General features: G+C 46.6%; 1 protein-coding gene across 1 annotated transcript; it reads left to right on the plus strand.

Annotated features, from left to right (window-relative positions):
* Positions 1–7,466: 7,466 nt before the first annotated feature.
* Positions 7,467–14,595, plus strand: ZNF514 (zinc finger protein 514). Its single transcript, XM_023732012.1, has 4 exons — positions 7,467–7,610; positions 11,070–11,196; positions 11,569–11,664; positions 13,345–14,595. Exons 1-4 carry the CDS (start codon positions 7,521–7,523, stop codon positions 14,328–14,330), a joined length of 1,299 nt encoding a protein of 432 aa, XP_023587780.1. The 5' UTR covers positions 7,467–7,520; the 3' UTR covers positions 14,331–14,595.
* The last annotated feature ends 335 nt before the right edge of the window (positions 14,596–14,930 follow it).

Below are 14,930 nucleotides of genomic sequence, written 5' to 3' on the forward strand. Positions count from 1 at the left end.
AGACGGCGCCTTCAAGTCGGGAAAGCAGTGCGCCTGCGCAGAGGTTCTGGCGCGTACACCCAATCAAAGTGCGACTATCGCAGGGACTTCACTTCCCAGAAGTCTCAGCGGCCCGCGCGCTTTACTATGACGTATGAAAACCTGCGCAAGCGTAGCTCCTGAAAGTCTGGTGGTGCTGAACAGGCTCCAAGAGGGCAGTGGGGCCGCCTTTGCGGGGTAGGGAGAACAGTCGAGGGTGCCTGGAGTTTGGGCCAGCCTGGAAGCGTTGTCCACGTAAGAGGCCGCGTCCCTCCAGCTCTCCGATGCTAAGAACCTTCTGCGAAGGAAGAAAATGTGTCTCTGATCCTTGCGGCCTGTCACTAGCGCTGGTTTTCACCTCAGTGAGTCTCGCCCTGTACTTCTTGCGCTCGGAAGGGAACTTGTTTCCGTTTCAGCTTCTCCTCTTTCGGGAATTTGGCAATGAAATTTGGGCCGGAGAGTCTTGCTGCGGCCTGAGGCAACGTCAGTGCACAAAGTTAGAACCACTGGGGTAGGCCTTCAGAGAAGACTGGAGATTACGCAGAAAATACGACAAAATTCTACTTCAGGAACAAGTCTGCACTTCCATTCAAAAAACTTAAGTCGCCTACCATAGAGGAGGCACAAATATGAAAAAGACACAGTTACTGCCCCAAACCAACTCATAGTTCAAAGGAAAACATCAGAATGAAAAATTATTACAACACAATGCGGTGTGCTTCATGATGACATCACGTCCGAAACACTGGGAGTCCAGGGAGGAAACACCTTTGGCTGGGAAAGTGGAGAAGGCTTCCTGTGATTGGTATACTTGATGCATGTGAGTAATCACTCATAAGAAGAAAGAAAAGGGCAATTTAGGCAGAGAGAATAGCGCATACAAAGATACAGGCTGGAGGATAAAAGTGCAAAGAATTAGTAGCGAGAAGAGCGGCTGGTGGATAGGTTTTAGGGGCTGATATCAGTACCTTGGTGCCAGATTGCAGCAGGGTTTGTGCTATGCTAAGGGTTTCGGACCTCGTTGGAAAATTAGACTTGACTAAAGGCATGACCTACCACCTGTCAGTTGGTCATACTGTGGTGGCTTTCATGTTGCTATGATGCTGGAAGCTACGCTGCCAGTATTTTGAATTCTAGCAGGGTCACCCATGGATGAGTTTCAGCGGAGCTTCCAGAGTAAGACAGGCTAGGAAGAAAGGCCTGGCAATCTAATTCTAAATATTAGCCAACTAAAACAACAGAATGTTGTTTGATATAGTGCTGGAAGATGAGCCTCTAGGTTGGAAGGCATTACAATAGCCACAGAAATGGACTGAAACATACCAACAATCATGAAGATGGTGTGGGACCAGCCAGCGTTTCATTCTGTTGTACATGGGGTCGCTATGAGTTGGAGCTGACTCAAGGGCAACTTACAACAAAGTCATGACCCACCAGACAGATGTGTTTTCTGGCTGTTTCATTCCATGTAGTGGTTTTTATTTGTCATTTAGCCTTATGCTGAGAGTGGATACTTTGGGGACCTAGGAGGATTTTCTTCTAGAATTCCCCACCCTTGAGCAGACCCTCAGCTTCATCTCTATTCTTAGTTCCTTAGGTAACTTTCAAAGTGGAAGCTTAAGTTCTTCAGGGTTTGGCAGGGTGAAAGTCAGGTTTGCTGCTCGCGTACCTCCCACGGTTCTGGCGCTCATTTCATTAAAAAAAAAATATATACATTCCTCACTTCATGCCTGATCCCGGTGTATTTATAGAGATGTTGCATATTTTTTCAGCATTTTTAGTTAGGGTTGTTAAGAGTATCTAACCCACCATGTTACCAGAACAATTAAGAGAATTTTAGCTGACTTTCTCAAAAGAGTTAGGAAGAGCATGTGGGTGTTAAACAGCTGAGAAACAACAGACATCCGTCTTGTTTGGAATGAAACAGTCTCCTAGGTTAACCAGCTCATGGGCTCCGCCAGACTACAGGATGGTACGGCTATCTGTGGCTGAGCAACAACCACTCCAACTGAGTTGTTCTCTCTCCCTTAGTCTCTCTAGGAAGAAAGCCTCTTCCCTTATATCGTGTGGCCTTTTTAGAGGTGACACCCTAGCAGAGCGGCAGCGGGCCTGTAAAAGGGTAATAGCGTCAGAACTTGTCTAACTTCGGAGAGGATAATGAGAATCCCGATCAGCCCAAGGCCAGTCCCTTTGAGGTGGACGTCAGACATATCTCCACTCTGCAACCTTTTTACCAATCCTGACACCAACCATCCCTCCCATGGCACTCTCTACTAAGGGGTTCAATAATCCATTGCAATGGCCACACAGAACTTACAGACCACATTTACAGTTAAGTAACAGGGTACAACTTGGGATCAGGATCAATAGGCTACAACTCAGGATCAGGGTCAGGAAGCACATAGGCAAAGTCTCCTTTCTTCAGTGCAGGACAGCTCTCTCAGCTCCTCTAGGCCACACAGGCCTCCTCTCAGCCCCCGAGGACAGGCTCCTTTCGGCTCCCTCAGCACAGGCTCCTCTTGGCCCTGACATCTGTCACCACTGGCTCTGCCACTGGGCACCTTCTGCATCTCTCACAGTCTTCAATGTTACAGCTCTTGACCCGCGTTACAGCTCTTTTAGGAGGTTCCTTGCTTCTCTTCTTTCTCCTTCTGCTTCCTTCTGCTGCTTCTCTTCCTGCTTCTTTCTGTCTGAAAAACGTCTATGGGATTGGCTGCATATACACTCACTCCTCACTTATTAATGTAATTAGGTTCCAAAGGCTGGGTCGTTATGTGAAAATAGACATTATGCAAAAATGGAGGATGATCACATCAGATTATGAAATGGATGACCATACCATTACATAACTGCCAAACCAATGAGAATCATGGCCCAGACAAGTTGACATACAACCTTAACCATCATAGCCAGCGTTACTCTCACCTTGCACCTGGGCATCATTACTGCCAGGCATATGTCATTAATGTGCAAATAATCAGATCATAGATTTTTTACTATTGCCATAAGTGCAAAATGCCAGTTAATGAGATAGTTGATAAGTGAGTGTATACACAACTTGTCAATTTCAAGGCATGGCCCCTCCTAGCGGGCGGGGGGCACAAACTGACCAATCCTCTGTCTATACGCTACAGAGTCTTACACTTCATTCGCATAGTGGGCTATAATCACCTCATTGGCACAGTCCCTAGTCACTTTATTTGCACAGTATATTGACCAATCCCTGCAAGGTGCATGCCAATAACAGGGCAGACTGCAGGCCAGGACCAGGCAAAAAGTATCAAATCACAGTTGTTTACAGCTTACCCAGGAAATGTCAACCAACTGGACAAAAGTAACAAACCCTCTGGGTTAGAAAACTAGGGCGAAGGTAACACCACAGGGTTTAGGGGAAAAATCTCAAGCTGTTTTTCCAACGAACCAAGACAGAAGGCCACATAAAGGAACTCGTTTCACCACAGCACCCTTAGTGATAAGTGTTTTCAGTTTTGCCACTTAGTCTTTAGGGGAGGGGATGGTTGGCCCTAGCAAAAGGATTTGGGTTCTTAGTGGTAATGTTCTTTATTTTCTGCTACCAGCTATCTTTCCTGGGGTGCACATGTATCATCAGGAAGCTGAGTGTGTCGGGTGGAAGAGCAATATTGAGGCACAATGTCACACTATAACTGGAAAACAGTGCTGCTTCTGAAACCTAGGCCTGATACCAAGTCAGACTGGCTCTTCTATGTTTTTGTTTGTTTAATCTCTTTTTGCAAAATGGCTGCCATTGGGACATCTTCAGGCCACAAGAAATCACTGTATATGCCTGAGCCCTAATTGTGATCCAGTGCTTGTTTTGGCATAGAGCTCCCGGGACCAGGAAAATCAGAGGTTGTCTGTGGTGATGCTCTAACACCCCACGTTAGTTAAGGAGGCTCTGTCTGCCAGAGCAGAGCCCTGGTTGCACAGTGGTTAAGCACTTGACTGCTAAACAAAACGTTGGCAGTTCGAGCCCACCAGCTACTTAGTGGGGGAAAATGTGGCAGTCTGCTTCCATAAAGATTGACAGCCTTGGAAACCATGTGGGACAGTTCTACTCTGTCCTATAGAGTCGCTATGAGTAGGGATTGACTCGACAGCCATGGATTCGGTTTGGTCTGCCAGAGCACACAGAGGGCTCTAGGAGTCTGTATTCCAGTTCTACCCTACACAAACACCAGCCAATTGTTCACTTTTTTGTTTTTTATAACTGGTTCTTAAAGTTCCTTTAGCTTGAGTAAGCTGTCTCCTTCAGGCTAATTTGATTTACGGAGAAGTTCTTGCTATTCTGTTTGCTTTTCCTCTGGATGAACTACAGTTATCAATATTGTTCTTAAAATCTGATGTCTCCATTATCCTTTCTCTCTGTCTTCTGTGGTGTTAGAATTTTTAGTGAGGCACAAGAATAAAAGTTACCTTTCTGCAGCTGGAGTCCCTGGGTGGTGCAAACGGTTAACATGCTCAGCTACTGACCAAAAGGTTGGCAATTTGAGTCCACCCAAAGGCACCTTGGAAGAAAGGCCTGGTACTCTACTTCTGAAAAAATCAGCTGTTAACCCTATGAGCACAGTTCTACACTGACACACAGGGGTCCCAGGAGTCAGAATCAATTCGACAGCGACTGGAACTGGTACTGGTTCAGATTCCTTGCATCAAGGTGTAGCCATGTGTTCTGGTAAATGGGACGGCAGTGTATGTGTTGCATAGCACTTTCTGGGAACCTTCCTTGAAAGACAGCTGGGCTCAGAATGAAAAGGAATGAACTATTGACACGCAGTAATATGCACAGATCTCAAGGGCATTAAGCTGAGTGAAAGAAGCCAGTCTCAAAAGGTTACATACTATCTTATTTATATGACATTCTGGAAAAGGCAAAACTACGACAGTGGTTACAGGGTTAGCGTAGGAGAAGGGTTTGACTACAAAGGAATAGCAAAAAGGAATTTTGGGGGATGATGGGAAAGCCCATCAGGCTGGTGTGGACTGGAACTCCCCCTAAGAGTATTTTGAGATCAAATGGCACACTAGAGCACTCTGACATCCTTGTTAAGCTATTAACTTCCTCTCCTGGATAACAAATGTGCATTGTAAATAAGAGCCTTTGGATCAAAATCTGTCCTAAAGGACCACATGTAAGATAGGGAATTTCAGACACTATAGCAGGCCAATGGGAAAGGATCAGGGACAGGCAGTGCCCCTCAAGTTCATCTGCAGTGTGATGAATTACTTAGTGTGGCCTTTCTCGCCATGGTCTTGTGACTCCCAGCCAGGTGACTGGGCGGGGCTCTGCAAATAAGATAACTGTGGCCAACCGAGCGGATTGGTCAGTTAGGCCTTAAGGAGAGCCAATTCCAGAGCAGAGAGATGAGCTCACCACCACAAGGAAGGAGAGACCAGCAGGAGAGACCTGGCAGCACGAGACAGTGCAGTGGGCTTCCCAGCCCACAGAGAGAAAAAGCTGAGTGCCTTTGGGCAGAGACTGAGGGCCAAGGAGAGGCATGCCTGTGAGCATGGCTGGGAAGAGGCTGTCCTGATGGAAGAACTGTATCCTGAGTGCTCCCGAGCCTGAACTGTAACAGTTACTTCCCTAATAAACCCCATAATTGTGAGTATGGCCTGTGAGTTCTGTGTGGCCATTGCAATAATTTACAGAACCCAGTAGAGAGTGCTGTGTGAGGGACGGTTGGTGTCAGAATTAGTAAAGATGACAGAGAGAGGAGGCTCGTCTGGCCTCCACCTCATGGGAGTCAGCCTTGCACTGTTGATCTTGATTCTCCTCCCCCTTGAGGCTGGAGATCTGACACGGGCTCATGTTGTTTTTACCTCATCTGAAGCAGTCCCACCTCTATCTAGATCTCATACTGAGCCATCAGTGAGATAAAAATCCTTCCTCATTTGTCCACCCCCTGACATTTTTGGCTCCAGAGCACAGGATACCTGAACAGAAACGTCTGTGTCAGCCATGGCAGTCAGGCAGCGCCACTGCTTGGGAGGAAAAGGGACGCTTGCTGGGGACTATCTGTGCCAGTAAGTGCTGGCAGACAAGCAGAACCGAGATTGACAAAAACAAGAGGGGAATGGCCTTTTCACCCTGATTTTATGGGTTATTTGCTCCTGAATCCTTAAATAGGGGGGATAAACCCTCCTCTCAGTCCTCAGGAGTCTCCCCTCTCAAAGGACTGACTTCAGAGAACCACCGTTTAAATATTCAAACCGTTTCTCCGTTTCTTTCGGGTCCTAAACGACATTGTTTCTGGACCAGGAGGGAGTCCAAACTCCTGCCTTTTTCTCTGCCACCCTTTGCGGACCGGAGCTGGGGCAGAGGGAGAAGTGTGGAGAAGCGCGACACAGCCTGCAGAGTGGCAGCTGGAATCTAGGATCAAGCCATCAGCATCTCCTGGGCACGGTGGAGGAAATATACACCCAAAAGAGCTCTGGGAAATCCTTATTCCACATCCAGAGTAGGGTACCCACTTTTTTCTTTTTCTTTTTTTTTTTTTTTGCCTTTTCTTGTCTTAAAAAAAACTTTAAAAAAATTTTTTATTGCACTTTAGGTGAAAGTTTACAGAACAAATTCGTTTCTTATTCAAAAGTTTATACACAGATTTTTTTGCGACATTGGTTGCAATCCCTGCAATGTGTCGGCACTCTCCCCCTTTCTACGGCGGGTTGCCGTTTCCATTCGTCTAGTTTTCCTGTCCCTTCCTGAGCTTCTGTCTTTAACAAATTCTAAGCGGCTTCTGTTGGGCAGCCCCAAACCGGGCTAGCCTCCAGAGAAAGGAAACGCACCCAGTTCCCGGCCCGCCAGTCGCGGGGACACAGCCGCTCGCAGCACACGTGGGGGCGCAGTGCCGACCAAACCCGGTCAGGGCGCAGGCGCGGCCAGCCCGTCAGGGCGGCCAGCCGGGCGGCGCTGCTAGCCACGCCCCGCGGGCGCGCTGCGGCTGCGCACTCGCACGGCTCGCGGCTGCGCATTCGCACGGCCCTCCCGGCGCGCCCGTGCCTGCGCAGGTGCAGGACAAGTCGTGGGAGGCGGCCACTGGGGGCGTAGCTTTCGGCTTTGTGGGTTCAGCGGCTCGCGGCGCGCGGAGTCTCTGTAGAGTGGGCTTGTCCTTCCGCCTGCGCGTTGGCGGTGGGCTGTGGAGCCTGTGGTTTCTTGTGAGGCTCCGACTGGTATCTGTCGTCTCGGGACAGAGGAGCGCTGCGTGTCCTGCGTGCGGGGTGCCCTTGCGTGCGGGTCTGCGGGGAGCAGGGCCGGCGGCAAACAAGGCCGGGCTTGTGGGGTTTGAGCGCGCCCCGAGCGGGCGGGGAGAAGCGGGCCTGGGTCTGACAGCCCTGCTCTGCGCCCCGAGGGGCTGCCGGGCGTGCTGCGCGCATAGGAATGCCCCGTGTCGCCCAGGCGGCCACAGCTCGCTCGCGGCTCTCCGGACACTCAGGAGGACCCCAGGGTCCCCGTGAAAGGACGTCGCCCATTAGCCGTAGCTATGGACCCCACAGCATCAGGTTTGGCTCCCAAGGGTGCAGAGGGCCAGAAGACCTCCCGGGGCGTTAGTACCGGCCGAGGAGGAGGAGGAGCCTAGGAAGAGGCAGGGAATCCCACTGAGGGGGCAGAGCCTGCAGCTGCCCTCCGTGTAGCGATTTCCTTCCAGGCCAAGGGGGATGAAGCCTCAGCATCCAGAGACCATGGCGGAGGCGGAGGGAATAGCCACGGAAGACTTGTCCCAAAAGCCAGAGGAGAGTGGGGACTGCCAAACTGCACATGGAGAGTGGGCAGGGCGGGAGAAGGCAAACAAACCCCCGGGGAGTGGCCCTTGACCAGGGATCAGAGGACCGTGGGCCATATGGAGCTTTGCCAGCCGCTTCCTTGATCATTAGGTACCGAGATTCTTCCAGCTCTCCTAGCTCGGTTTTGTACAAGGTCAACAGTGTACGAGATCAGTAACTACTGTGTTGGGGGCACCGGGTAATCCAGGTCACCCAGGAGGTTATAAACCATTCTAAGTGTATAATGCCTTGTCCTTTAGCAGTGGACGTTTTAATTCGAGTTTTCATTTCTCGGTGCACATGTCCAAGATTACAAAACTGGTAGAACTAATCCCTGGGCCTCCCATCCCTTCTTTTTTCCTCTCTGCCCTTGTTTCTCAGAGTGTGGTCCATGGACCAGCAGCATGGACATCACCTGGGAGCTCTTTAGAAATGCAGAATCTCAGGCCCTACCCTACACGCACTGAACCAGTCTACGTATTAACGAGATACTCGGGATTCATGCGCACATTAATGTTGGAGAAGTGCTGCCTGCCTGCCTCCGTGCTTTGTGGGCGTGTTTGTTAGCTTCAGTTCTCTGTGTGGTTGGAGTTAGTTTTAAGGCTTTTAAAACAGTCTAATACAAAGCCCTATAATACAGGGGCCCTAAAAATGTGCTGCAGAGACCTGTGTTTAGGAACACCAAGGACAGCTTCTCAGGAAGAGCTGGGTTCCCAAGTATGAGAGGAGAGATGTAACTGCTTCCCCCTCCGGCCTTGTATCTGCTCATGGTCTTGGTCTGTATCTCTTGGGCCCTTGTCTTATCCCCCTGACTACGTTTAGAGTTCCGTCGAAGTCTTCTCCATGTTTATATTTTGAAAAGGCCTTGTACAGGACATGCATATAGTGGGCCCAATAAATGCCTCTTCAATGGAGTCTCCAGGATGTAGTCACACTTTATTTACCTGTAACCTGCTGTGGGCCTATAGGCAGGTGGGGGCCTCATGCAGCTGTGTACAGGGCACTTCTCTCTGATATGGGCAGGCTAGAGGCTGCCTCCAGTGCCCTTTGACCCTCCAGCTCTGTCCCTGAAACTATGAGGGTGACACGCGAGATCTGTTTAGGAGTCGCCAGCTTGGGGAGTCCAAGGCTGTAAATATCTCCCTTATGGCTCCTCTTGCCTTTCCAGCTCTCCCTTCTCAGGACCCTGCTCTTCCTCCAGAGACACACCCAGGAGAAAAGGGAACAACCAGTTTATTCCTGAAAGCCAGGCCCCAGGTGAGTTAGGGTTTTCTGAATTTTTCCTCAGTTGCCTGAACTATGGATGTCTTTGCCTCCTTTTCTGCTTTGTCCACCAAAGGGCACTGACTCCACTCCCTGCCCCTCAGGAGGCTGTGCCCATCAGGTGGGGTGATGGCCGCCCTGCCCCTTGCCAGGGCCTTCTCCTCTTGATTCAGTATGCACTCACTCTGACCCTTCGGGCTTCTTCTGGCTTGTTTCTCTAATGGGCACTGTGGTGAGTACCAATCAGTGTGATAGGGCCTTTGAGGAACGTCACACCACAGTGAGGAGAGGACTCTGACACCCAGGATGCAGCCACCAATCACAGTAAAATCATGCATGGTCTGCAGGCAAATGAATAGCTCAGAGAGGCCTTTCCATCAAGGTTCAGGAAAAGGAGAGAATGACTTTGCTGGAGAGGTTGAGGAAGACTTGTGGAGAAGGGGGCTTAGGGAGCTCTGAGTGTATGGACAGGTGGGGGAGCCATTTGAGGCTGGGCCCCTGCTCAGATATTGTCTTCCTCGATTAGCAAGGAGACAGATTTAACTTCAGTACTTGCTGGCTGTGTCACCTTGGACAAGTCAGCTAATCCCTCTGAGCACTCACTTTGCCATCTGTAAAGTGAGGATGATAATGATGTTAATGATAATGGTGAAAATAAAAACAGCTATTTACTGAGAACCAAATATGTGCCAGGAGCTATTCTATGCAATTTACATATATTAACCCATTTAATCATTAAAATGTTCCCATAAGGTGGTTACTTTCATTATCCCCATTTTGAAGGATCATAACTAAAGCAGAGAGGTAAACTGAAAAAAAAAAAAAAAAAAAAAAAGCACAGAGAGATAAAGTAACTTGTCCATGGCTGTCTAGCTAGTAAGTAAGGGAGTCCAGTTTCAAACATAAGCTGCGTGGCTCTGACATCTTAACCACTCAATAACAGAATTACCTTGTATGGTTGTTGCAGTCTTCTGGGAATTGGTAATTGCTTAATCCTTGTTAGCCTCATTTGTGATGGGAATTGACTCCAGAGGTAGATTCAGGTTTGGCTGTAGTGGGCGGGATGTGGAGGGAGAACCAGATGGAGGGCCTGAGGAGTTTCCTAGCATACAAGATAGTGGCTTAGTGGGATTCTAGCTTGATGGTGGATATTTACATTTAATTTTCTAGCCAAAGGGGAAAACTCCTCCAATAAGGAATTATCCAAAATAATTGATAGAATCATTAAAGAGTTTAAAACTCCTTGACGTTGATGTACACTACACAGAGGTATATCAGAGAGCTTAGGCTAGTAATGCTGTGGTAACTACAGCCCCTAGATGGCAATGGCCCACAGCAACAAAGATTTCTTTCTTTAAGTTACAGGAACTGATAAAATGATTAGGCTTTGGGGAAAAGATTCATGCTAATCATACTCACAGAAGACTTATTGATTCATCATAGGCCATTTGATTTATTTTCACTGACCTGTGTGCTAGCATGCAGATAATGGGGGTATATTATTAGAAGCTTCAAATTATTTGATTTGGCTTTAGTAAAAATTGTCATTAAAATCAAAGGTCAGAAGTTTCAAAAGTATTTAATTAGATAGCTATCAATATAAGTGCATCTGAGGGTGTAAAGCATATTTGTCTATTTAATTGATTCTAATTAAATACAACTAAATTGAGACTAAAATCTTTATAATTGAGGAAATGGTTTCCTCATTTTATTCGCCTCCCTCACCTAAGCAGAATGTCTCTGTAGGCTTGATTCTTCTGGGACCCTGATTATACTTCCGAGCACCTTGATGCTGATAGGCACATAAGTGGGCATTGGATGGAATACCAAGTAGTATGGGTGATACAATCCCTGGACAGCTTAAGATATTTTTGAGGTGTCACAAACCAAAACTGGGCATTGAGATGACTAGGAACTCAGAATCCCCTCAGATGCCATCCATTTTTCTCCCCAGGGTCATCAGTATGTTTTCTGAGGATGCAGGAGCGTTTTATTATGTGTTTTAGGAACTGATAACATTCAAAGATGTGGCTGTGGACTTCACCTGGTGGGAGTGGGAGCAGCTGGACCCTACTCAGAAGGACCTGTACAGGGAGGTGATGCTGGAGAACTTCAGGAACCTGGCCTCCCTGGGTAAGCTCAGCTCCTCCAAAGATCAAAGCCTGCCTATCAGGCCATCTTTATTTCCTTGATGTTTAAAAACTAGGGGTTTCTGAGACTGCTGGCTGAGTTCTGGCCTGGGGTTCTGGAATCGGATATTTACATTCTCTTTGGGACCCAAATATACAGAATGTTTGCTCCTTGTTCCTAGGAAAAGTCCTACTCTTTAAGGAGTTGGAATGAGAAGTTTCATGACTCTGCTCCTGACATTTCACCACGTCTATTCTTTGGAGGCTCTCCGCATCTCCTGTGCTGCCCAACAATATTTCTCCACCTGAAGACCAAGAACCGAAGCCTTGGCCTCCAGCACGTGCAGCCACAAACCTTTTCTTTCTCTACCACCAGGGCTTCTGTTGTCCAAACCATATGTGATATGCCAGCTGGAGGAAGGGGAAGAGCCCTGTGTGTTGGAGAGAGAAATCTCAGCAGGAGCCCACTCAGGTGAGTGAGAGCTAAGTAGCAGGAGGGAGGACTTTCTGGAGCATGTGAGTTTGTCCCTGAAGAATGCACAAAGCCTTAGAGAAAAAGAGAGGAGGTGAGGAAGGGCGTGGACGTGGGAAGACAGGGAGGCAGCCAGCTTAACTGTGGGAAAGGCACTTGCTGAAGAAGAGTTGGACAGGATACTGGTTAAGTACAGTAGGACAAGAGTAAGACATTCAGGCTTATCCTGTAGGCACTGGAGAGCTTTTGGAGGATTAAGAGTTGTCTTAGCTATTTAGTGCTGCTATAACAGAAATACCACAAGTGGATGGCTTTAACAAACAAATTTATTCTCTCACAGTTTAAAAGGCTAGAAGTCCAAATTCAGGGCGGCAGCTCTAGGGGAAGGTTTTCTCTATCAGCTCTGGGGTAATGTCCTTGTCAGCAATCTTGCCCTGGTCTAAGAGGTTCTCAGCACAGAGACCCCAGGTCCAAAGGATGTGCTCCACTCCTGGGGGCTTCTTTCTTGGTGGTATGAGGTCCTTCTCCTCTCTGCTTGAATTTCCAAAAGAGATTGACTTAACATACAACCTAATCCTGTAGATTGAGTCCTGCCTGATTAACATAACTGCCTCTAATCCTGCCTCATTAACATCATAGAAGATAGGATTTACAACACATAGGGTTGTCACATCAGATCACAAAATGGAGGACAGCCATACAATACTGGGAATCATGGCCTAGCCAAGTTGACACATATTTTGGGGGGACACAATTCAATCCATGACAAGAGCTGAGGAGGAACACAAAGAAATGAGCATTTTAGGAAAATAAAAGTGATGACCTCTACCTCCGAGAGACCTGCGGTAGCAGGATTGGCTAGAAGTCTATTATAATTATTTAGCCTGAAAATATTGATGAAAATCTAAAGTCTATTCCCGGTTGATTCATAACCCTATGCTTTTCTGTTTCTCTTTATCACTGTCCTTTATATTTAGTCTGTTCACCATATCACCCTTCCTATTCTCCTTTCATCTTTACAGTCTGTAGACTTACCTTGTATACTAGAATACACAGTTTTCCTAATCTTCAGTCACGTGTTTATTATTCTCCAAAACCTCCTCCAGACATAAAACCATTCTTTTTTTTAAATTGTGATAAGTGTGTATGTCTATATGTATATGTAAAACAAAATATTTGCCATTGCAACATTTTTTTCTGGTACAATTCAGTTACATTAATTATGCTAATCATATTGGGCAACTATCACTACTATCCATTTCCAATTTTTCCTGTCACCCTTATCAGGAATTCAGTGTTAAGCAATGACTCCCTCTCTCCCCTTCCCTCTCACCCTGGTAATCACTAATAAACTTTGGTCTCTATACATTTGCCTATTCTAGATATTTCACATAAGTGGGATCATACAATATATGCTCTTTTGTGGCTGATTTATTTCACTCAGGATAATGTTTTCAAGATTCATCCATGTTGTGGTATGTATCAGGACTTCCTTTTTCTTTGTGGCAGAGTAATATTCCATTGTATCTATGTCCTAATGCCATTGTTGAAACAAACTGTATACTTCTTTTAGATATTATTTTAAAACCGAATTATCTTCCATCCATTACAGTAGTTTATTTCTTCTTCCTGGCACAGATTAACAGGTAATATTAAAATGTCTTTTGTTTTCCCCCCCAGACTGGGAGAGAAAGTCTAAGACCAAGGAATCACTTCCAAGTCAGGAAATCTCCAAAGAAGAATTATTCCAGGCAGCATCAGTGGAAAAACACATTAAAGATGAGCTCTGGTCCTCCAAACGGAAAACAACCTGTGGTTGGGATGACCAGTTAGAGATGCATCAGAAGAAACAGGAGAGACATCTGAAATACATGGCAGTCACTCAGAAATCTACTGCTACCCTTAAGGGAGATCATGAATGGAGTGAATTTGGGGCTTTAAGATCAGTACTTGCTACCAAACTCAGTGTTCCCATGGGAGAAGTATCCTATAAATGTGATGCAGAATTCAGACAGACTTCAGGGAGAAATAACTCTCAGAAAATCAATCCAGGGAAGAAATCTTGTAAATGTAATGAATGTGGGAAGTCCTTCCATTTCCAGTCAGAACTTAAGCGCCATCAGAGATGTCACACTGGAGAAAAGCCCTATGAATGCAATGAATGTGGAAGAGCCTTTGGTCATATTTCGTCCCTTATTAAACATCAGAGAACTCATACTGGAGAAAAGCCCTATGAATGCAGTGAGTGTGGGAGATCCTTCAGCCAGAGTTCATCTCTTGTTCTACATTATAGATTTCATACTGGAGAGAAACCCTACAAATGTAATGAATGTGGAAGAGCTTTTGGTCATACTTCATCTCTTATTAAACATCAGAGAACTCATACTGGAGAAAAACCCTATGAATGCAGGGAATGTGGGAGAACGTTCAGCCAGAGTTCATCTCTCATCGTACATTACAGATTTCATACTGGAGAGAAACCCTACAAATGCAATAAATGTGGGAGAGCCTTCAGCCAGAGTTCATCTCTCACTCAGCATTATAGATTTCATACTGGAGAGAAACCATACACATGTAATGAATGTGGACGAGCCTTTGCTCATACTGCATCTCTTATCAAACATCAGAGAACTCATACTGGAGAAAAAACCCTAGGAATGCAGTGAAGGTAGAAAGACCTTTAGCTGGAGCACACATATCACCAAACATCAGAGAATTCACATTGGAGAGAAACTGTAACGTATGTGAGAAAATCTTTGCTTGGAGGACCCATCTTGTTTTCTATCAGACAGTACATCCTAGAGAAAAATGCTATCAATGTCATGAGAGAGGTGGACTTTCATTCACGCCTCTTCCCTTAACCAAACACCAGAGAATTCATGCTAATGAGAAACCATATGATTATTGTCTTAGTTATCTAAATGCTGCCATAACAGAAATACCACAAGTGGATGGCTTTAACAAAGAGAAATTTATTCTCTGACAGTCTAGTAGGCTAGAAGTCCAAATTCAGGGTGCCAGCTCCAGGGGAAGGCTTTCTCTCTCTGTTGGCCCAGGGGGAATGTCCTTGTCAAAAATCTTCCCCGGTCAAGGAGCTTCTCAGTGCAGGGACCCCGGGTCCAAAGGATGCAGTATTCTCCTGGCTCTTGTTTTTTGGTGGTATGAGTCCCCTGTCTCTGCTCGCTTCTTTTTATATCAAAGGAGATTGACTTAAGACACAATCTAATCTTGTGGTTTGAGTCCTGCTTCACTAACATAACTGTTTC

This window comes from Trichechus manatus, unplaced genomic scaffold (assembly GCF_000243295.1).
Source record: "Trichechus manatus latirostris isolate Lorelei unplaced genomic scaffold, TriManLat1.0 scaffold00004, whole genome shotgun sequence".
Taxonomy (NCBI): Eukaryota; Metazoa; Chordata; class Mammalia; order Sirenia; family Trichechidae; genus Trichechus; species Trichechus manatus.

Coding starts and splice junctions, on each gene's coding strand:
- ZNF514 (XM_023732012.1), top strand. CDS start 7,521: ATGGACCCCACAGCATCAGGTTTGGCTCCCAAGGGTGCAGAGGGCCAG. Junction 7,611..11,069: donor CCGGCCGAGGAGGAGGAGGA/GCCTAGGAAGAG, acceptor TATGTGTTTTAG/GAACTGATAACATTCAAAGA. Junction 11,197..11,568: donor CAGGAACCTGGCCTCCCTGG/GTAAGCTCAGCT, acceptor CTCTACCACCAG/GGCTTCTGTTGTCCAAACCA.